The sequence below is a fragment of the Seriola aureovittata genome, chromosome 18 (genome assembly GCF_021018895.1).
Source record: "Seriola aureovittata isolate HTS-2021-v1 ecotype China chromosome 18, ASM2101889v1, whole genome shotgun sequence".
NCBI classification, from domain to species: domain Eukaryota; kingdom Metazoa; phylum Chordata; class Actinopteri; order Carangiformes; family Carangidae; genus Seriola; species Seriola aureovittata.
Window position 1 is genome coordinate 23,312,105 of NC_079381.1, and position 25,199 is coordinate 23,337,303.

At 33.5% G+C, this 25,199-nt stretch overlaps 2 protein-coding genes across 2 annotated transcripts in view; one reads left to right on the forward strand and one right to left on the reverse strand.

The window, feature by feature from the left end:
• slc4a5b (solute carrier family 4 member 5b) overlaps positions 1-8,570 on the forward strand; it is a 32,553-nt gene extending 23,983 nt beyond the window's left edge. The window contains exons 21-28 of the mRNA XM_056404259.1: positions 435-596; positions 732-910; positions 1,040-1,112; positions 1,199-1,267; positions 1,981-2,154; positions 2,280-2,444; positions 4,514-4,566; positions 7,897-8,570. Of these exons, the coding sequence (XP_056260234.1) occupies positions 435-596; positions 732-910; positions 1,040-1,112; positions 1,199-1,267; positions 1,981-2,154; positions 2,280-2,444; positions 4,514-4,566; positions 7,897-8,179 (1,158 nt within the window). The 3' untranslated portion in view covers positions 8,180-8,570. The remainder of the gene's footprint in view (positions 1-434; positions 597-731; positions 911-1,039; positions 1,113-1,198; positions 1,268-1,980; positions 2,155-2,279; positions 2,445-4,513; positions 4,567-7,896) is intronic.
• Positions 8,571-22,392: 13,822 nt separating this feature from the next.
• LOC130186860 (polyubiquitin-B) lies at positions 22,393-24,775 on the reverse strand. The gene is made up of 2 exons (XM_056404168.1): positions 24,636-24,775; positions 22,393-23,492 (listed from the first exon to the last, which is right to left on the reverse strand). Exon 2 carries the CDS (start codon positions 23,483-23,485, stop codon positions 22,796-22,798), a length of 690 nt encoding a protein of 229 aa, XP_056260143.1. The 5' UTR covers positions 23,486-23,492; positions 24,636-24,775; the 3' UTR covers positions 22,393-22,795.
• Between the last annotated feature and the right edge of the window lie 424 nt (positions 24,776-25,199).

Below are 25,199 nucleotides of genomic sequence, written 5' to 3' on the forward strand. Positions count from 1 at the left end.
AACTTCTCACATGGTTTCATTTAAATAACTGTTCAAGAGCCAAAGAGTTAAAATCAGTACAATATAACACAATGAAGTACTTTGACTGTGATACTTTAACTACGGGAAGTACTTTTACTACTTTTAGTGTGATACTGTAACTAGAGGAAGTACTTTTACTGTGATACTTTAACTACAGGAAGTAGTTTTACTGTGATTCTACTGAGACTTCTGTATTTCTCATAAATCAGTATTTTTACATTGTTGTATTGACACTTTTACTTTAGTAAATGACCTGGATACTTCCTGCCCCAATGCATGCTGGTCTGTTTAGTGACACCATCACTAATGTAGATGTGTAGCTTTAGATCTGTGAAGTTAGATTAGTGCAGTGACCCGTTCACCTGCACACCTTTGCTCCGTCATGACTTCTCTCTGCGTCTTTGTGTTTGCAGCCGACGCGTCTCGACCGCGGCTGGTTGGTGATGCCGTTCGGTAAGAACCCCTGGTGGTGGTATGTGGCCAGCTTCGTTCCCGCTCTCCTCGTCACCATCCTCATCTTCATGGACCAGCAGATCAGCGCCGTCATCGTCAACCGCAAGGAGAACAAACTGAAGGTCTGTAATCAGAGGACAGTCTGAGGAGAAATGTTAGTAATATGTGATACGATTATCCTGAAACCGTCCGGCCCTACAGTCACGGTTGGATCTGAATGATTCGTCGTCACTTCCTGTCTTTACACCCGTTTGCAGAAAGGCTGTGGCTACCACCTGGACCTGTTCTGGGTCGGCGTTCTGATGGCCGTGTGTTCCTTCATGGGTCTGCCCTGGTACGTAGCGGCTACTGTCATCTCCATCGCCCACATCGACTCTCTGAAGATGGAGAGCGAGTCCAGCGCCCCCGGAGAGCAGCCGCAGTTTCTGGGAGTCAGGTGAGACCGTCCTCACCCAGGAAGTTCTGGTCTCAGCCGTGTGTGTGTGTGTGTGTGTGTGTGTTGTGTGTGTGTGTGTGTGTGTGTTTTCCACTGGCTGCATTAATGAAACAATCTGTTTAATTCCAGGGAGCAGAGGTTGACGGGTATTCTGGTCTTCGTCATGACTGGACTCTCAATCTTCCTCGCTCCCATCCTTCAGGTCAGTCGGCGGACATGTTGATTTTTTCTATAACATCAGTTGGTTTCACTTTAACATTTTAACATCTGCTCCTCTGTTGTCTGCAGTACATCCCCATGCCGGTCCTGTACGGAGTCTTCCTCTACATGGGAGTGGCCTCACTCAGTGGCATCCAGGTAGAGTGAACGTTATATACATTTACCTGTGTTTTTACTCCATGGGAATTGCAATCTGTAGCAGAACTGCGACTAATGATTATTCTCTCTATCAATTGGATTAGTTGTTTGGTCAATAAAACAACAGAAAACTGTGAAAAATGATCATCACAACATGTGAGTTTGTCCAAAACTGACAGAGAAACAATTTACTGTAACATAAAACCAGGAAAAGCAGCTAATCTTCACATTTGGAAACAGGGGAGCATCAAATATTTGGTATTTTTGTTTCAAAAATTAAATAATCATAAATCACTTATCACAATATTTGCACAGACTTCCTGTTTTTTTTTTTTTAAATCATAGCCTCCTGAAATGTCATTTTCCCCTCTGCAGGTCAACAACAGATCTGACTGTCAACGATAAGAAAAATCAAACTAGTGTCGATATTGTCCTGTCACTGTTTTTATTGAACTAATACTGAGAATAGATCATGAAAACTGTAGGAACGCTTCCACCTGTGTCGTGCGGCGGGTGAATTAGTTCCTAAATCCTAAACACAAATCCCCCAAAATATTCAGTTATTAACTCTTACATAAGAGAAGCAGGATATCTCTCCAAATTAAAGGCTGAAACTAGCTGCCTAAAAAGTAAAAACAACCGTTTGTGATGATTAAACTTCTGTTCGACCTTCGTAGAGACTGAGAAACATGTTCTGTGTCTTTGTGGCTCAGTTCTGGGAGCGGATCAAGCTCTACCTCATGCCAGCCAAACACCAGCCAGACTTCTCCTTCCTGCGTCACGTTCCTCTGAGGCGCGTCCACCTCTTCACCCTGGTCCAGATCCTCTGTCTGGCTGTCCTCTGGATCCTCAAGTCCACGTTCCTGGCCATCATCTTCCCAGTGATGGTGAGTGTGTCGCAGGGAGAACGCGGTGACGCCATCTCCGGTGTCTGCAGCACCTTGATGAATTCTGGCTGTCGTGAAGACAAACAAGGATCCTTCCTTTCAGTAAGTGGATACTCTGTGTGCAGATTCTGGGTCTGATGGTCGTCCGGAAGCTGCTGGACGTGATCTTCTCACAACACGACTTGGCCTGGCTGGACGACATCCTGCCGGACAAAGACAAGAAGAAGAAGGAGGACGACAAGAGGAAGATGAAGGAGAAGAAGACGGCGGAGACGGAGAGCGACGAGGAGGTGAGGGAAATGTCGATCTCACGCTCAGACGCGGTGGTGTCTGTCCCGAGTCGGTGACTGTGCGTCTCTGTTGTTGGTATTTACTGTGTATTTAAATGTGTCTCGCTCCATCTGTTGTGTGTGACTAATACTGTATGTTTCTCCTCTCTGTCCCACAGTGTTGCTGAAAAGGCACTGTATAACACTTACTACTGTCTTTCTGTCTGTCCTCCCTCAGTTTCCTTCACTGTAGAAACTCTGTTAGCGTCTTTGTCCCCATTCTCGTCCTTGTTTCAGTCCTCATCCAAAGAACTGAGATGTGGTGTTGTCCAGAGATGATTCTGATTAAAGGACAAGGCTGGCGCTGTTCTATATTTCTGTTAATGTCAATAAATCCTAAAAACACTGTGTTAAAGGCTGTTTGCATCAGAAAGTGGCACAGAAGCTCTTACTGTAAATGTAAATTAAGAGGACGGACAAAAGCTCTTTCAGTTAGCAAGCCTGTTAGCTCGGCTGCTAACGGGAACAATCAGTCTATTGACGAGTACCACAGACTTCTGGTTCCTTTCTCTCAAGCATTTCTCTCTATAGTTTATACTCGACATGGGAGGTTTGATTCAAACTGGATGTTGACACACAGCTTTCTGTTTCCTCACAGATCACAGCTGTCAGTAAATCTTTAAAAACACATCACAAATATTTAACTTTACTTTTAAACAAAACTAGTTTTCTATTAAAGAAAAAGGAGGAAATAGTGTATTTATTGGGGACTATTTTCAGCGGCGGATTAATCCACATTTGGTGCTGTAGTGAGTATTTGAGGCACCAACAGTGTAACTCACAGGATATATTATATTTTTATTATAACAAAAATATAGAACACGTCTGTCCTTGTCCTTTAAGGTCCCAGTTTGTCCTGCATGCCAACTGCTTCCTGTTTCTGTCACTCAGCCCAACAGCTCTGCCCCCCCTCCAGTGAAGATCCCCATGGAGGCCATAGAGCCCCACACAGAGCCAGACCCCTCCCATGTTAGCCCCCCCACCCAAAACCAGACCTCTGAATGTGAGTACAGCGACCCTCTCCTCCACCTCTCGTTTGATTTGTGTTTTAAACATTCGATGCTTTTCACCGAATGTGTCAGATGGAACGAGCTAAACGAGCTAATGTTGCTAATGTTGCTAATGACAGTGGGTGAATCTTTTTCATATTGGCTGCTTTTACAAGCTCACAAAAATGTGACTGTGAGCAAATCTGTGAATAATATATGTGATATTATATGAATATTTATTATACCATAACCATTTTTATTCATATAGTCCAACCCTGCAGCTTCTGTTCCATTTTTAAAATAACACAGAGGGCTGTAACTACCACTGCATACATTGAAATCAGGTTAATTTTTTATTACATTAAAGAAAATAAATAAATAAAATTAAACTTATTATTATTCTGAAGGGAATAATTGTCTAATTAAACATTATAAACATTTGTTTTTTTTGTTTTTTAAAGAATAAGAAAAAATAGAAAAGAAAAATGTTCACAACCATCAATGTGTGATGTGTTTTTTTTTTTAATCTCTCCTTTCATTTAAAGCAAAAATAAATCATGTAATAAAGCAACGAGCTGCAATGATTAATCAATTAGTCAACAAAAAATTAATTGTCTTCATACATTTTTTTGAATTCGAACACAAATTGATGCAAATAACAGCTGTTAATAATCAAATTAAATAATTCCACTTGATGTGACACAAACACCATGTTCACACTCTCCTCAGATTATTATGCAAATAATCACATTTTTTGATGTGCCTGTAAACAGCCACTGTATTTATTGTATTAAAGATGTATTAATGATTATTAATTACTGTATTATAAATATGACAGTTAATGTGAAGATCATGCAACAGATTGGGGATCTCTTGTTCATCTTTATCTCTCTGTGTGTTTGTGTTTGTATTTGTGTTGAACTGTGTTTACGCGCCTGTGAAATACGTTTTGTTTTGTGCATATGTTCTCTATGTGTGTGTGTGTGTGTGTGTGTGTGTGTGTGTGTGTGTGTGTGTGTGTGTGTGTGTGTTTCCCTACAGGAGATGAACCCGTACTCGACGGTCACATCTGATCAGAACGAACTAGACCGCAGGTACTGTGTGCTGAAACTGCACGTGCCCTTCAGTGATCTGCTTAACTCACCTGACACAAACACTGGCTGGGACCAGAGCACCGTCACCTCCAGGCGACTAAACACATAGTTACACACACACACACACACACACACACACACACACACACACTCACACTCACACACACACTGCTCAGTTTGCTGCATCACTTGTATTTATATGTAAGTTTGATGATGATTTTAGACGTTTTATTTTTAAACATAGACTATTTTGAATTGCTTACATTGTTTTTACGTTGCAGGCATGTACAGTAGCTTATATAGGAGAGAAATCAGTGCACCTGCATAGAAAGTACTGTGTACAGTGCAGTGCATGAATACTCAGTAAGTTGTACACACTCATACTCTAGGTCAGAGGTTTTCAAAGTGTGACACTGTGGAGGCGACCAAATCAAGCCCTCCCCACCCATCACCCCCTCCCCCGTCTATAAACGATCAGCTTCAGCCATCTTGTTTTTTGCCTATATTTGTTTCCTTTTTTTGTAAATTGGCCATTAAAAGTCTGAATATTAGTCGACCCAGTTTGCAGCGAGCCCATGAACGTTCAGACCACCGTCAAAATGTGGAAATTCTCAATTACAATTAGCGTATTTATTCTGTGATTTTTAAGTGGATTTAAAGACCTTTATTTGCGATGGATGAATCTAACATTATGTGGATATTTTCTCTCTCTTTTCAGATTTGATTGATTTATATTATTTTATTAGTTATTATTAAAAAAAAAAAAAAAAAAACTCCTCCATGAGCTGACTGTGATAAAGGCAGAAAAATCAACCAGACAAACATGAAACTACAATAACGTGACTTCCTGTTCTTTTCATCTCACTCAGTGTCTCCCTCACCTCTCTCCCTCCACAGTGTGAAAACCTCTGCTCTGGCTCCCTCCTGTACTTTAGCACCAGTAGTCTCCTGTTGTGTCTGTAACTGAATCACTGTAGGTCCTGGCATGTCCACACAGATTATTACGATAAGTGTTCTCAGTTGTGAAATGTGTCGTGTTCTGCGTCTCTCTCTGACCTGCCGCTGAGACGTGCACCTGAAAGTGAAGCAGGTGTCGGGAGGATGCGTCATTTATCTCTGCTGTTTATGTAAATTATAGTTGTGTGACTGTGTTGGCTGTGAGAGGAACAAGAACAACCCCAGAGTTAGAGACAAGTAAAAACTGGAGTCCAGGACAGTTGTTTTCTAACTGTATTCTGATGCATGTTGTAGAATTTTTTCAGAGTTTGAAACCCTGAAGCTTTTTTTGTTCAGGGAGTTATTATAAAAAAAACAGAGAAGAAGAAGCCTCCTCTTCTTCTCTGTTTCTGCGAGACACAAACAAAAGATCAGACACATTAAATCCAGACTCAAACATCTGCTGTTAAAAATGCAAAAATACAAACAATAAGAGCAGGTGACGCCTGATTTTACTCAGTAAGAATGTGTAAAATACATTTAGACTTTTTATAGGCAACAAGGACGAAATTCAGAAGATGAATAAATATAATTACACCACCGTTAATCTTTAACCACCTGGGCTAGGATCTTGTTTCAAAGCCTGTCCCCTGTTGATGATGATGATGATGATGATGATGATGATGATGAAAAATTGTGTCCGTCACTGACAGGTTTTTATGTCAAAAACAACCGTCCTGTAATAAACCCTCCTTCAAGAAGGTTTTAATGTTGGGTTTCTTGAGTGTTACGGAGGATGTAGTCGATGTGTGATTGAGGTGTTTTGAATCTTTTGTCCACTTCATTTAAATCAGTGATTGTGTAAGAGGTTTTTCACCATGACAGGATTTTGGTTGTTTCTTTTGAAAATATCCGTTTCCCCTTGAAACTGTTGCTCTGCTGTTTGTAGAACAGAACCTTATGAAAACACAGTCAGACAGAACATTTTACATTTCTTCGTTTCATTCATGTCCAGTCTGTGTGCAGGTGTTGGCAGGTCACAGTGTTCCTGCACAGCTGCTGAATTATACAGTCTGATCCCAGGACAGTTCACGCCTGCCGCTTTGCTTTTCACCAGATTGTTAAAATAATGAGAAAACTATTTAGAAGTTGAACATCAGTTTGTGTTTATCGCTGCTGTTTCACAGATTTTCTCCACTGGTTTGATGCTCTTCTGCTCAAGACTGCAAGTGTCCTCAAATACTGTCAAATGAACTTCGTGACAGGTTCTCCATCGGTTCTGATTGGAAATAAAGAACCTTTTCTAAAGTAATCCAGAGCTTTATGTGAAGCTTTCATGAGGCTTTATCATCCGCCCAGGGAAAAACAACAAGGGAATTTTATTTTGAAAAGTCTGTAACTGTGGAATATTCCCACTTATTTTTACTCAGACACCTGAAGCCTCGTATTAAATTCAGACAAACTGAAGAGAATATCACAGCTGGTGTGATTTTTTTCTGTCTTCACCTCATAGATTTTTCTATTTTTCCACTATTTTCTCTTTAGACACCAGGATGTGATGTTGGAGCCTTTAACGCAGTTTTAACTCGTCTATTTTATTTCTCACAATGCATCAAAACAGTGGAGAAAAACTATAACTTCGATTTAAGAACACAACTTTTGACCAGTAACATTTGTATTATATTATTCCATATTTCTAGTACTGGAATTTTTTGTTTAATTTCAGTGACTTTAATGAAGCTGATTGGATTTACTCCAAATTGAAAAGTGCTATTTTTTTAAACATTTGCATAGAAAATTTGATCCCATTTGCTCTAAGTTTTCCCTGTTGCAATTTCATCCCTGACAGTTTTAGTTCTTGTTAAGCTTGAAGAACAGCGCCCTCTTCAGTAATTCACAGATACATAAACAGGAAATTAAAGTGTTTTTTCCCCCATGTAACACGCTGCACCTTCAACGCTGCCACACAGAAAAAATCACACCATCTCCACTTTGAAAGGAATGTCTCGTAAAAGAGAACATGTGTGTATTGTTGAACTTGTCTATGTGTCCCTGACACTCAGCTGTCAGTTTATTAGGAACACCCAGCCCAAACTGATTCAGTCTAATGCAACAGTCCTGAATCCTCCTTCATGAATGTTAGTTATAATGTTCGGTTTGTGTTGAAATTGTGTTGATTCATCAGTGTGAGTGTCTAACAGATGTCGTTTGTGCTGTTGTTGATTGTGTATTGTGTTTTTGTTTGTTGAACACAACGTTGGTGAAGGAGGATTTACAGCAGGATTGTTGTTAGACTGTGTTAGTTTGAGCTGGGTGTTCCTAATAAACTGACAGCTGAGTGTGTGTGATGGAGAGTAAAAGTGTAACCTGGCCGGTTCCACCACTGTTCCTCAGCATCACTCTGCACCTGAAGATCTCCTGCCCCCCCTCACCTGTCCACTCCCAGACGAGCCTCACCCCCGGGGACGCCGCTCCATTGCAGCCGCCACCTCGCCCGCCCGTGCCCAAGGTCAGCATCCAGGTGGAGTCAGACAGCGAGGACTCTGAACTCTACTCCAAACAACAGCAGCACAGCTTTTCCCGCCCAAATATCCCCCAACCACCTGAAATACACAGAGACTTTTACAGAAACCTGCACGCTCACTTTGGTGATTCCTGTGCTGAAACCGTTCTTTAAACACAACCTACAAACACACGCACAAACACACCTACACACACACACACACACCCATCATAAACCTACCTTAGCTCTCAGGTCATATCTCCAGGAACCAGCTCCCTGTAGTGACGCTAGTAGAAAGAAACAACCAAAATGTGTTAATAATAAAATTATATACACTCTCTGAACCTGTGTTAGACATCAGTATTGATTGCTGATAATTTTTGCTTTTTTTTGCTTTTTTTCTTGTACATTTAAAGGATGGTAGAGAAGAGGTTGATTTACACAGTGGTTTATGTTCATTGTGGATGTTGAGCCCTGAAAATGTAATAAAACTGCATTTGAAACCTATTTATGTTTGTTTGGGTGGCACGTTATTTTACATTACACTAATGAAACGTAACAAACCTATACTATACTATGACTTTGTATGCCTTACTAATCTATAACGTTTTTTGACGTTTTCATGCCTTATTGTACTGTAACATTTTAAGCCTTTTCATGCCTTAATATAATTTGAGGTTTTTACGGCTTTTTATGCCTTACTGTACTATGACGTTTTTATGACTTTTTATGCCTTACTATACTATGACTTTTTATGCCTTACTATACTATGACTTTTTTATGGCTTTTTATGCCTTACTATACTATGACTTTTTATGCCTTACTATACTATGACTTTTTATGACTTTTTATGCCTTACTATACTATGACTTTTTATGCCTTACTATACTATGACTTTTTTATGGTTTTTTATGCCTTACTATACTATGACTTTTTTATGGCTTTTTATGCCTTACTATACTATGACTTTTTATGCCTTACTATACTATGACTTTTTATGCCTTACTATACTATGACTTTTTTTTGACTTTTTATGCCTTACTATACTATGACTTTTTTTTGACTTTTTATGCCTTACTATACTATGACTTTTCATGCCTTACTATACTATGACTTTTTTATGGCTTTTTATGCCTTACTATACTATGACTTTTCATGCCTTACTATACTATGACTTTTCATGCCTTAATATATTTTGACGTTTTTACGACTTTTTATGCCTTACTATACTATGACGTTTTTATGACTTTTTATGCCTTACTATACTATGACGTTTTTATGACTTTTTATGCCTTACTATACTATGACTTTTCATGCCTTAATATAATATGACGTTTTTATGACTTTTTATGCCTTACTATACTATGACGTTTTTATGACTTTTTATGCCTTACTATACTATGACTTTTTTATGACTTTTTATGCCTTACTATACTATGACTTTTCATGCCTTACTATACTATGACTTTTTATGCCTTACTTTTTATGCCTTAATATACTATGACTTTTTTTTTACTTTTTATGCCTTACTATACTATGACTTTTCATGCCTTACTATACTATGACTTTTCATGCCTTACTATACTATGACTTTTTATGCCTTACTATACTATGACGTTTTTATGACTTTTTATGCCTTACTATACTATGACTTTTCATGCCTTACTATACTATGACTTTTTATGCCTTACTATACTATGACGTTTTTATGACTTTTTATGCCTTACTATACTATGACTTTTTTTTGACTTTTTATGCCTTAATATACTATGACTTTTTTTTGACTTTTTATGCCTTACTATACTATGACTTTTCATGCCTTACTATACTATGACTTTTCATGCCTTACTATACTATGACTTTTTATGCCTTACTATACTATGACTTTTTTATGGCGTTTTATGCCTTACTATACTATGACATTTCATGCCTTAATATACTATGACTTTTTATGACTTTTTATGCCTTACTATACATTACTATACTATGACTTTTCATGCCTTAATATACTATGACTTTTTATGACTTTTTATGCCTTACTATACTATGACTTTTCATGCCTTAATATAATATGACGTTTTTATGACTTTTTATGCCTTACTATACTATGACGTTTTTATGACTTTTTATGCCTTACTATACTATGACTTTTGATGCCTTAATATAATTTGACGTTTTTACGACTTTTTATGCCTTACTATACTATGACGTTTTTATGACTTTTTATGCCTTACTTTTTATGCCTACTATACTATGACTTTTTTATGGCGTTTTATGCCTTACTATACTATGACTGTTCATGCCTTAATATAATTTGACGTTTTTATGACTTTTCATGCCTTAAAATAATATGACTTTTTTATGGCTTTTTATGCCTTACTATACTATGACTTTTCATGCCTTAATATAATATGACGTTTTTACGACTTTTTATGCCTTACTATACTATGACGTTTTTATGACTTTTTATGCCTTACTATACTATGACGTTTTTATGACTTTTTATGCCTTACTATACTATGACGTTTTTATGACTTTTTATGCCTTACTATACTATGACGTTTTTATGACTTTTTATGCCTTACTATACTATGACTTTTCATGCCTTAATATAATATGACGTTTTTATGACTTTTTATGCCTTACTATACTATGACTTTTCATGCCTTACTATACTATGACTTTTCATGCCTTAATATATTTTGACGTTTTTACGACTTTTTATGCCTTACTATACTATGACGTTTTTATGACTTTTTATGCCTTACTATACTATGACTTTTTTTTGACTTTTTATGCCTTACTATACTATGACTTTTTTATGACTTTTTATGCCTTACTATACTGTGACTTTTTTTTGACTTTTTATGCCTTGCTATACTATGACTTTTCATGCCTTACTATACTATGACTTTTCATGCCTTAATATAATTTGACGTTTTTACGACTTTTTATGCCTTACTTTACTATGACTTTTTATGACTTTTTATGCCTTACTATACTATGACTTTTCATGCCTTACTATACTATGACTTTTTATGCCTTACTATACTATGACGTTTTTATGACTTTTTATGCCTTACTATACTATGACTTTTTTTAGACTTTTTATGCCTTACTGTACTATGACTTTTTTTTTACTTTTTATGCCTTACTATACTATGACTTTTCATGCCTTACTATACTATGACTTTTCATGCCTTACTATACTATGACTTTTTATGCCTTACTATACTATGACTTTTTTATGGCGTTTTATGCCTTACTATACTATGACATTTCATGCCTTAATATACTATGACTTTTTATGACTTTTTATGCCTTACTATACATTACTATACTATGACTTTTCATGCCTTACTATACTATGACTTTTTTATGACTTTTTATGCCTTACTATACTATGACTTTTCATGCCTTAATATAATATGACGTTTTTATGACTTTTTATGCCTTACTATACTATGACGTTTTTATGACTTTTTATGCCATGCTATACTATGACTTTTCATGCCTTACTATACTATGACTTTTTTATGACTTTTTATGCCTTACTATACTATGACTTTTTTATGACTTTTTATGCCTTACTATACTATGACTTTTTTATGACTTTTTATGCCTTACTATACTATGACTTTTCATGCCTTAATATAATTTGACGTTTTTACGACTTTTTATGCCTTACTATACTATGACTTTTTTTTGACTTTTTATGCCTTACTATACTATGACTTTTCATGCCTTACTATACTATGACTTTTTATGCCTTACTATACTATGACGTTTTTATGACTTTTTATGCCTTACTATACTATGACTTTTTTTTGACTTTTTATGCCTTACTATACTATGACTTTTTTTTGACTTTTTATGCCTTACTATACAATGACTTTTCATGCCTTACTATACTATGACTTTTTTATGACTTTTTATGCCTTACTATACTATGACTTTTTTATGGCTTTTTATGCCTTACTATACTATGACTTTTCATGCCTTACTATACTATGACTTTTCATGCCTTAATATATTTTGACGTTTTTACGACTTTTTATGCCTTACTATACTATGACGTTTTTATGACTTTTTATGCCTTACTATACTATGACGTTTTTATGACTTTTTATGCCTTACTATACTATGACTTTTCATGCCTTAATATAATATGACGTTTTTATGACTTTTTATGCCTTACTATACTATGACTTTTTTATGGCGTTTTATGCCTTACTATACTATGACTGTTCATGCCTTAATATAATTTGACGTTTTTATGACTTTTCATGCCTTAAAATAATATGACTTTTTTATGGCTTTTTATGCCTTACTATACTATGACTTTTCATGCCTTAATATAATATGACGTTTTTACGACTTTTTATGCCTTACTATACTATGACGTTTTTATGACTTTTTATGCCTTACTATACTATGACGTTTTTATGACTTTTTATGCCTTACTATACTATGACTTTTCATGCCTTAATATACTATGACTTTTTTATGACTTTTTATGCCTTACTATACTATGACTTTTCATGCCTTAATATACTATGACTTTTTTATGACTTTTTATGCCTTACTATACTATGACTTTTCATGCCTTAATATACTATGACTTTTTATGCCTTACTATACTATGACGTTTTTATGACTTTTTATGCCTTACTATACTATGACTTTTCATGCCTTAATATAATTTGACGTTTTTATGACATTTTATGCCTTACTATACTATGACTTTTTTTTGACTTTTTATGCCTTACTATACTATGACGTTTTTTTGACTTTTTTATGCCTTACTATACTATGACTTTTTATGCCTTACTATACTATGACTTTTTATGCCTTACTATACTATGACTTTTTTTTGACTTTTTATGCCTTACTATACTATGACTTTTTTTTGACTTTTTATGCCTTACTATACTATGACTTTTCATGCCTTACTATACTATGACTTTTTATGACTTTTTATGCCTTACTTTACTATGACTTTTTATGCCTTACTATACTATGACTTTTTTATGACTTTTTATGCCTTACTATACTATGACTTTTCATGCCTTATATACTATGACGTTTTTATGACTTTTTATGCCTTACTATACTATGACGTTTTTATGACTTTTTATGCCTTACTATACTATGACGTTTTTTTGACTTTTTATGCCTTACTATACTATGACTTTTTTTTGACTTTTTATGCCTTACTATACTATGACTTTTTTTTGACTTTTTATGCCATGCTATACTATGACTTTTTTATGACTTTTTAATGCCTTACTATAACTATGACTTTTTTATGACTTTTCATGCCTTACTATACTATGACTTTTTTATGGCTTTTTATGCCTTACTATACTATGACTTTTTTTTGACTTTTTATAACTTACTATACTATGACTTTTTTATGACTTTTCATGCCTTACTATACTATGACTTTTTATGCTTACTATACTATGACTTTTTATGCCTTACTATGACTTTTCATGCCTTACTATACTATGACGTTTTTATGACTTTTTATGCCTTACTATACTATGACTTTTTTATGACTTTTTATGCCTTACTATACTATGACTTTTCATGCCTTAATATAATATGACGTTTTTATGACTTTTTATGCCTTACTATACTATGACTTTTTTATGGCGTTTTATGCCTTACTTTACTATGACTTTTTTATGACTTTTTATGCCTTACTATACTATGACGTTTTTATGACTTTTTATGCCATGCTATACTATGACTTTTTTATGACTTTTCATGCCTTATTATACTATGACTTTTCATGCCTTAAAATAATATGACTTTTTTATGACTTTTTTACGACTTTTTATGCCTTACTATACTATGACGTTTTTATGACTTTTTATGCCTTACTATACTATGACTTTTTTATGGCTTTTTATGCCTTACTATACTATGACTTTTCATGCCATAAAATAATATGACGTTTTTATGACTTTTTATGCCTTACTATACTATGACTTTTTTATGGCTTTTTATGCCTTACTATACTATGACTTTTCATGCCTTAATATAATTTGACGTTTTTATGACTTTTCATGCCTTAAAATAATATGACTTTTTTATGGCTTTTTATGCCTTACTATACTATGACTTTTCATGCCTTAATATAATATGACGTTTTTACGACTTTTTATGCCTTACTATACTATGACGTTTTTATGACTTTTTATGCCTTACTATACTATGACGTTTTTATGACTTTTTATGCCTTACTATACTATGACTTTTCATGCCTTAATATAATATGACGTTTTTATGACTTTTTATGCCTTACTATACTATGACGTTTTTATGACTTTTTTTGCCTTACTATACTATGACTTTTCATGCCTTACTATACTATGACTTTTTTATGACTTTTTATGCCTTACTATACTATGACTTTTTTATGACTTTTTATGCCTTACTATACTATGACTTTTCATGCCTTACTATACTATGACTTTTTTATGACTTTTCATGCCTTAATATAATTTGACGTTTTTATGACTTTTTTACGACTTTTTATGCCTTACTATACTATGACGTTTTTATGACTTTTTATGCCTTACTATACTATGACTTTTTTTTGACTTTTTATGCCTTACTATACTATGACTTTTTTATGACTTTTTATGCCTTACTATACTGTGACTTTTTTTTGACTTTTTATGCCTTGCTATACTATGACTTTTCATGCCTTACTATACTATGACTTTTCATGCCTTAATATAATTTGACGTTTTTACGACTTTTTATGCCTTACTTTACTATGACTTTTTATGACTTTTTATGCCTTACTATACTATGACATTTTTATGACTTTTTATGCCTTACTATACTATGACGTTTTTATGACTTTTTATGCCTTACTATACTATGACTTTTTTTAGACTTTTTATGCCTTACTATACTATGACTTTTTTTTGACTTTTTATGCCTTACTATACTATGACTTTTCATGCCTTACTATACTATGACTTTTCATGCCTTACTATACTATGACTTTTTATGCCTTACTATACTATGACTTTTTTTTGACTTTTTATGCCTTACTATACTATGACATTTCATGCCTTAATATACTATGACTTTTTTTTGACTTTTTATGCCTTACTATTACTATGACTTTTTTTTGACTTTTTATGCCTTACTATACTATGACTTTTCATGCCTTACTATACTATGACTTTTCATGCCTTACTATACTATGACGTTTTTTATGACTTTTTATGCCTTACTATACTATGACTTTTTTATGACTTTTTATGCCTTACTATACTATGACTTTTCATGCCTTACTATACTATGACTTTTCATGCCTTACTATACTATGACTTTTTATGCCTTACTATACATTACTATACTATGACTTTTTTATGACTTTTTATGCCTTACTATACTATGACTTTTCATGCCTTAATATACTATGACGTTTTTACGACTTTTTATGCCTTACTATACATTACTATACTATGACTTTTTTATGACTTTTTTTGCCTTACTATACTATGACTTTTTTATGACTTTTTATGCCTTACTATACTATGACTTTTCATGCCTTACTATACTATGACTTTTTTATGACTTTTTATGCCTTACTATACTATGACGTTTTTATGACTTTTTATGCCTTACTATACTATGACTTTTCATGCCTTACTATACTATGACTTTTTTATGACTTTTTATGCCTTACTATACTATGACTTTTTTATGACTTTTTTATGACTTTTTTTGCCTTACTATACTATGACTTTTTTATGACTTTTTTTGCCTTACTATACTATGACTTTTCATGCCTTAATATAATTTGACGTTTTTACGACTTTTTATGCCTTACTATACTATGACTTTTTTTTGACTTTTTTATGCCTTACTATACTATGACTTTTCATGCCTTACTATACTATGACTTTTTATGCCTTAATATACTATGACGTTTTTATGACTTTTTTATGCCTTACTATACTATGACTTTTTTTTGACTTTTTTATGCCTTACTATACTATGACTTTTTTTTGACTTTTTTATGCCTTACTATACTATGACTTTTTTTTGACTTTTTTATGCCTTACTATACTATGACTTTTCATGCCTTAATATACTATGACTTTTTTATGACTTTTTTATGCCTTACTATACTATGACTTTTTTATGGCTTTTTATGCCTTACTATACTATGACTTTTTTATGGTTTTTTATGCCTTACTATACTATGACTTTTTTTATGTCTTTTTATGCCTTACTATACTATGACTTTTTTATGCCTTACTATACTATGACTTTTTTTTGACTTTTTTATGCCTTACTATACTATGACTTTTTTTTGACTTTTTTATGCCTTACTATACTATGACTTTTTTTTGACTTTTTATGCCTTACTATACTATGACTTTTCATGCCTTAATATACTATGACTTTTTTATGACTTTTTTATGCCTTACTATACTATGACTTTTTTATGGCTTTTTATGCCTTACTATACTATGACTTTTTTATGGCTTTTTATGCCTTACTATACTATGACTTTTTTTATGTCTTTTTATGCCTTACTATACTATGACTTTTTTATGCCTTACTATACTATGACGTTTTTTTGACTTTTTTATGCCTTACTATACTATGACTTTTTTTTGACTTTTTTATGCCTTACTATACTATGACTTTTCATGCCTTAATATACTATGACTTTTTTATGCCTTACTATACTATGACTTTTCATGCCTTAATATACTATGACTTTTTTATGGCTTTTTATGCCTTACTATACTATGACTTTTCATGCCTTAATGTAATTTGACGTTTTTATGACTTTTTTATGCCTTACTATACTATGACTTTTCATGCCTTACTATACTATGACTTTTTTATGACTTTTTATGCCTTACTATACTATGACTTTTTTATGACTTTTTATGCCTTACTATACTATGACTTTTCATGCCTTAATATAATTTGACGTTTTTACGACTTTTTATGCCTTACTATACTATGACTTTTTTTTGACTTTTTATAACTTACTATACTATGACTTTTCATGCCTTAATATACTATGACTTTTTTATGGCTTTTTATGCCTTACTATACTATGACTTTTCATGCCTTAAAATAATATGACGTTTTTATGACTTTTTATGCCTTACTATACTATGACGTTTTTATGACTTTTTATGCCTTACTATACTATGACTTTTGATGCCTTAATATAATTTGACGTTTTTACGACTTTTTATGCCTTACTATACTATGACGTTTTTATGACTTTTTATGCCTTACTATACTATGACTTTTCATGCCTTAATATACTATGACTTTTTTATGGCTTTTTATGCCTTACTATACTATGACTTTTCATGCCTTAAAATAATATGACGTTTTTATGACTTTTTATGCCTTACTATACTATGACGTTTTTATGACTTTTTATGCCTTACTATACTATGACTTTTGATGCCTTAATATAATTTGACGTTTTTACGACTTTTTATGCCTTACTATACTATGACGTTTTTATGACTTTTTATGCCTTACTATACTATGACTTTTCATGCCTTAAAATAATAAGACGTTTTTATGACTGTTCATGCCTTAAAATAATATGACTTTTTTATGGCTTTTTATGCCTTACTATACTATGACTTTTCATGCCTTAATATACTATGACTTTTTTACGACTTTTTATGCCTTACTATACTATGACTTTTTTATGGCTTTTTATGCCTTACTATACTATGACTTTTCATGCCTTACTATACTATGACTTTTCATGCCTTAATATACTATGACGTTTTTATGACTTTTTATGCCTTACTATACTATGACTTTTTTATGGCTTTTTATGCCTTACTATACTATGACGTTTTTATGACTTTTTATGCCTTACTATACTATGACTTTTTTATGGCTTTTTATGCCTTACTATACTATGACTTTTTTATGGCTTTTTATGCCTTACTATACTATGACTTTTTTTTGACTTTTTATGCCTTACTATACTATGACTTTTCATGCCTTAATATACTATGACTTTTTTATGGCTTTTTATGCCTTACTATACTATGACTTTTCATGCCTTAATATAATTTGACGTTTTTACGACTTTTTATGCCTTACTATACTATGACGTTTTTATGACTTTTTATGCCTTACTATACTATGACTTTTTTTTGACTTTTTATGCCTTACTATACTATGACTTTTTTTTTACTTTTTATGCCTTACTATACTATGACTTTTTTTTGACTTTTTATGCCTTACTATACTATGACTTTTCATGCCTTAATATACTATGACTTTTTATGACTTTTTATGCCTTACTATACTATGACTTTTTTATGGCTTTTTATGCCTTACTATACTATGACTTTTTTATGGTTTTTTATGCCTTACTATACTATGACTTTTTTATGTCTTTTTATGCCTTACTATACTATGACTTTTTATGCCTTACTATACTATGACTTTTTTTGACTTTTTATGCCTTACTATACTATGACTTTTTTTTTGACTTTTTATGCCTTACTATACTATGACTTTTCATGCCTTAATATACTATGACTTTTTATGCCTTACTATACTATGACTTTTCATGCCTTAATATACTATGACTTTTTTATGGCTTTTTATGCCTTACTATACTATGACTTTTCATGCCTTAATGTAATTTGACGTTTTTATGACTTTTTATGCCTTACTATACTATGACTTTTCATGCCTTACTATACTATGACTTTTTTATGACTTTTTATGCCTTACTATACTATGACTTTTTTATGACTTTTTATGCCTTACTATACTATGACTTTTCATGCCTTAATATAATTTGACGTTTTTACGACTTTTTATGCCTTACTATACTATGACGTTTTTATGACATTTTATGCCTTGCTATACTATGACTTTTTTATGGCTTTTTATGCCTTATTATACTATGACTTTTTATGCTTTGATATACTATGACGTTTTTATGACTTTTTATGCCTTACTATACTATGACTTTTTTATGGCTTTTTATGCCTTACTATACTATGACTTTTTTTTGACTTTTTATAACTTACTATACTATGACTTTTCATGCCTTAATATACTATGACTTTTTTATGGCTTTTTATGCCTTACTATACTATGACTTTTCATGCCTTAAAATAATATGACGTTTTTATGACTTTTTATGCCTTACTATACTATGACTTTTCATGCCTTAAAATAATATGACGTTTTTATGACTTTTTATGCCTTACTATACTATGACTTTTGATGCCTTAATATAATTTGACGTTTTTACGACTTTTTATGCCTTACTATACTATGACGTTTTTATGACTTTTTATGCCTTACTATACTATGACTTTTCATGCCTTAAAATAATAAGACGTTTTTATGACTGTTCATGCCTTAAAATAATATGACTTTTTTATGGCTTTTTATGCCTTACTATACTATGACTTTTCATGCCTTAATATACTATGACTTTTTTATTACTTTTTATGCCTTAATATACTATGACTTTTTATGCCTTACTATACTATGACTTTTTTATGGCTTTTTATGCCTTACTATACTATGACTTTTCATGCCTTACTATACTATGACTTTTCATGCCTTAATATATTTTGACGTTTTTACGACTTTTTATGCCTTACTATACTATGACGTTTTTATGACTTTTTATGCCTTACTATACTATGACTTTTCATGCCTTACTATACTATGACTTTTTTATGACTTTTTATGCCTTACTATACTATGACTTTTTTATTACTTTTTATGCCTTACTATACTATGACTTTTCATGCCTTAATATAATTTGACGTTTTTACGACTTTTTATGCCTTACTTTACTATGACTTTTTTATGGCTTTTTATGCCTTACTATACTATGACTTTTTATGACTTTTTATGCCTTATTATACTATGACTTTTCATGCCTTAATATACTATGACGTTTTTATGACTTTTTATGCCTTACTATACTATGACTTTTTTATGGCTTTTTATGCCTTACTATACTATGACTTTTTTATGGCTTTTTATGCCTTACTATACTATGACTTTTTTTGACTTTTTATGCCTTACTATACTATGACTTTTCATGCCTTAATATACTATGACTTTTTTATGGCTTTTTATGCCTTACTATACTATGACTTTTCATGCCTTAATATAATATGACGTTTTTACGACTTTTTATGCCTTACTATACTATGACGTTTTTATGACTTTTTATGCCTTACTATACTATGACGTTTTTATGACTTTTTATGCATTACTATACTATGACTTTTCATGCCTTAATATAATATGACGTTTTTATGACTTTTTATGCCTTACTATACTATGACTTTTTTATGACTTTTTATGCCTTACTATACTATGACTTTTCATGCCTTACTATACTATGACTCAAAAGTCATAGTATAGTAAGGCATAAAAAGTCATAAAAACGTCATAGTAAAGTAAGGCATAAAAAGCCATAAAAAAGTCATAGTAAAGTAAGGCATAAAAAGTCATAAAAACGTCATAGTATAGTAAGGCATCAAAATTTGACGTTTTTACGACTTTTTATGCCTTACTATACTATGACTTTTTGTGCTTTACTATACTATGACTTTTTATGCCTTACTTTACTATGACTTTTTTATGACTTTTCATGCCTTAATATAATTTGACGTTTTTACGACTTTTTATGCCTTACTATAGTATGACGTTTTTATGACTTTTTATGCCTTACTATACTATGACTTTTTGTGCCTTACTATACTATGACTTTTTATGCCCTAATACAATAAGATGTTTTTATGACTTTTTTATGGCTTTTTACGCCTTACTATACGATGACTTTTTATGCCTTACTACACTATGACGTTTTTATGTCTTTTTATGCCTTACTATACTATGACTTTTTTTTTTTACCTTACTATACTATGACAGCATACTATGACATATTGTGAAATTTTATGCTTATTAAGGTTTTTTGACGTTCATGCCTTATGTCTTTTTAATGACTCGTTATACTATGATATATTTATTATTCACTATAGTAAAACTTTGATGACATATCATTTTATGAATTTTCTTATAACTCAGTATATGCATTGTTTTTGTCAAATGTTGGAGTGCCTTTTAAAATTGCAAAATATTTACAAATCATTTGTTTTAATCCAAAAGTAGTTTTATTTTGTATAATTGCCTTTCCACACAGATCCATGATTAAATGAGTTAAAATTATGTTTATCACCCTTATAAGTTATTCAACTTGCTGTGTCTGAATTTTTGGCAAGGTAATACTGTGATATGTTTACTTATTAATGAAGGACCGTCATGTATTACAGTATTATTTTTAGTACAGCTTAAATTACTAAATTACATACTTTAACGGCTACCCACTGTAACGCTGTTTGTTTAGAAATGTCTCAAAGTAATGATATCCAATCCTTACCTGAATGGTCTGTATCATGATGCATTTATTTTCTGGTGTCGGCCTTCTGCAAGGCCCATAATGTCCAATAAGAGTCGTATAGAAAGGTAAACAAAAAAGAAACAAATTTATCTTTGTTCTTTACAATGAGCAACACCTGAGTTTACTGCCAATTAACCGTGGACAGCCCCGGCCTTGCATCATCCCTAGTGCTTCGGAGGAATATCACATCAGTTAAATACATGGCTCTTACAACAGCATCCGACTGGAGCATACTTTGGATCTGACATTCTATTTTATTTCTCATTAGATTATCTGTTAAAATGGTTTCTAATAGTATGTAGTTTCTGATTAGAGAATAACTTGGTGCAATAGTGTCTAAGTATTGTATATTTTGGATCCAATATGTAATTGTAGGTGGTTTCTAATTACAGCATAACTTAAGTATAGCCAATAGGGTATTACCATGTTTGTTTACCATCTAATAAAGAACATTTTTATAGTTTTATCAAATTTGTTACAAAGTACAGCTTGTTATGTCTTAGTATTGGAATATTTCACTGCTTCTTTGTCTAAACATAGTGACAAAAAATAAAAATAAAAAAAATTGGAGTTTTAGAAATAAATTCATATGAATAATAGTAACTGCAGCTGGAACTACTTCAATTACAGTAAATCATTTTTCTGAAGTGCCAAACATTACCCATTTCATTTGTGAGGACTTGCTGCTTCTATCTGGTGACTGCAAACTGAATCTTGGTCAGGGAACTGAAAGATGTCCAGAGTACTGCAATACAAGTTTCCACTGACATTTTACAAACTTACAGCTGAGAAAATAAAAATCAGCAAATTAACTGATAAAATAGTTAAAGCCCTGTTAATGTTAAAAAGAACCAGAAGTAGAAGTTACAAATTCTCTACTTAACTATTAAATAATCAAGTGACCATGTGACAGTGAGAAGCCGTTTATTAGTTATCACACTCAAGACTTTCCATTGATGCTGCTTTAAAAAGGTCCTAACAGGAACAGAATAAGCATTACAGGTCTCAAAGCTACCAACTTGTGAACTTAAACTTGTTAGTGAATGCTTGTCGACCACTTCAATCACAAAGGTGCTTTAAGTTTTGTCATCTTCACATCCTGTTTGTGTATTTACCAAAATCAAAAACTGTCAGCTAATGCAGTGAAATGCAAAGTGAAAACTATTAAAAGCCGATGAAAGCAAAATTCAGGAATGTTCAACCTTTATTCAAATAAAAAAAGGAATGACTGACATCTGGATCAGGAGGAGTGATTTGAACACTGCAATAAATGGTGGGTTTACTGGCACATTTTTATGATCAGGAGCAGCTCAGTTTCCTCCTCTCAGACGGAGCACAAGATGGAGGGTGGACTCCTTCTGGATGTTGTAGTCGGAGAGGGTGCGGCCATCTTCCAGCTGCTTGCCAGCAAAGATGAGACGCTGCTGGTCTGGGGGGATGCCTTCCTTATCCTGGATCTTAGCTTTGACATTCTCAATGGTGTCGCTGGGTTCGACCTCCAGAGTGATGGTCTTGCCAGTGAGGGTCTTCACGAAGATCTGCATGCCTCCCCTCAGACGGAGCACAAGATGGAGGGTGGACTCCTTTTGGATGTTGTAGTCGGAGAGGGTGCGGCCATCTTCAAGCTGCTTGCCGGCGAAGATGAGACGCTGCTGGTCTGGAGGGATGCCTTCTTTGTCCTGGATTTTGGCCTTGACATTCTCAATGGTGTCGCTGGGCTCGACCTCCAGGGTGATGGTCTTTCCAGTGAGGGTCTTCACGAAGATCTGCATGCCTCCCCTCAGACGGAGCACAAGATGGAGGGTGGACTCCTTCTGGATGTTGTAGTCAGAGAGGGTGCGGCCATCTTCCAGCTGCTTGCCAGCAAAGATCAGCCTCTGCTGGTCCGGAGGGATGCCTTCCTTATCCTGGATTTTGGCCTTGACATTTTCAATGGTGTCACTGGGCTCAACCTCCAAAGTGATGGTCTTACCAGTGAGGGTCTTCACAAAGATCTGCATCTTGACACTGTGGAAATAAAAATGATAGAAAACTGAAAAGGTCCATTTATAATGGTCTAATTTCTGTTACTCAGGGCTGCAACTAACAATGTTTAACACAAATTAATCTGGCTATTTTTGTATCAGTCAATAAATCTATGCATCATCAAAAAAGAAAAATGTCCATGGTGACTTCTCAAAAATTGTGTTTACCCCACCCAGTGACGCCACTGAAAATGTTTCTTACAATGGTTTATAAACAAAGCAAAACAGCAGAGTCACTGATGAAAACGTTTAAGGTTTTAATTTAAAAGTGTTTACATAAATTGTAAATTTCAGTTGCAAGGAAGCTCAGACTCAAAATGGAGGAGCTTCTTATCTGGATCCCAGCTTGACATTAAATTTAAAATGCAACACTTCAGACAGTTTTGACCAACTAACAAAAATATTCAGTTTACTATCTTACCACAAATGAATGAATTACATTTGAGAAGCTGGAAACAGGGAAATATTTGGCATTAAATTATCAATCCATACTCCATAGATTTATTTCAATCGACTAATCACCGCAGGTGTAAAATGATCATCTATGTTGCCAAGTTAACGGTTTAATTAGCCAGTTTTTACTCGAAGCTGTGTGAAAATACAACGGCTTCGGCATTGAACAGCTTACTGGAAAAAACACGCGCATGTCAACGTGTTTAATTTCGCACACAGTAATTGTGTTCAGTTGTTCAGAGACGTTAACCAGACGTTTCCCCATTTGTGTCGCCAGCTGACGAAACAGCTGTTGAAGCTAACAAGCTAACGTTACTAACATAACCGGATGTCGCCAGAAATACTCGGCGTTTGTTGTTTATTTTAACTCATCTCCCCCCTCCCCCCCATGTTGTCATATTTGGGTATCAATCTCTTGGTTTTTACACTTAATTCTCTCCCAATTTGATTAACCAAATTAAAAGCTTAAATTTGTTAAAGGCTGACGTTTGACGACGTTTCCTTTTAAGCTAGGCCCCGGCTAGCCGAGTTAGCCTCCAAAACAACCAATAATATTTGCTGATTCATTCGTCACCAACAGCTAAATTAACGGTAGTTCAACACACACAACGATACGTATCAAAAAGCAGATGTTGACACGGTGATTACCGTTTAAAAACCTCAAATTACTCACAAACAAATTGTTCCCGGTGGTGTTTACAAGTTTCTACTCCTGATGCTGTTAACGTTTTAGCAAACAAAAAGCAGCGGAGCGATATTTATAGACAGCAAGCCCGATATCCTTCCGCTGCCCCACCCAGCGGGACTACAATATATCTGCAAACACACTGTAAAATAATTCTGGAATCAATTAGACAAAAATGATCTCACTATAATACATAGATATAGAAAATATGTTTTTAATGAGGAAAGCATGGGAGCATTTTAGAGGAACGTTGAGTAAAAAAAAAAAGAAAAAGGGTCACAGTCTGCGCGGATGTAGATTTTGCCCAGATCAAAACAAGACAGCAATAAGTCCTTTACTAAAACACAACACTGGAAATATCACTACAGTAAAAGTATCTGCTCATAATGAGTAAAATATATTTAAGTATTAAAAGTAAAAGTACATATTTAATTTTTCTTTTTTTCTTGTTGGATGCTTAATAATTGTAATAATGATCATTTAAATCACTGGTCCTAAATTGTTTCTGTATTATCTATTTTGATCTATCAGATTCATTATTTTTGTTCACAA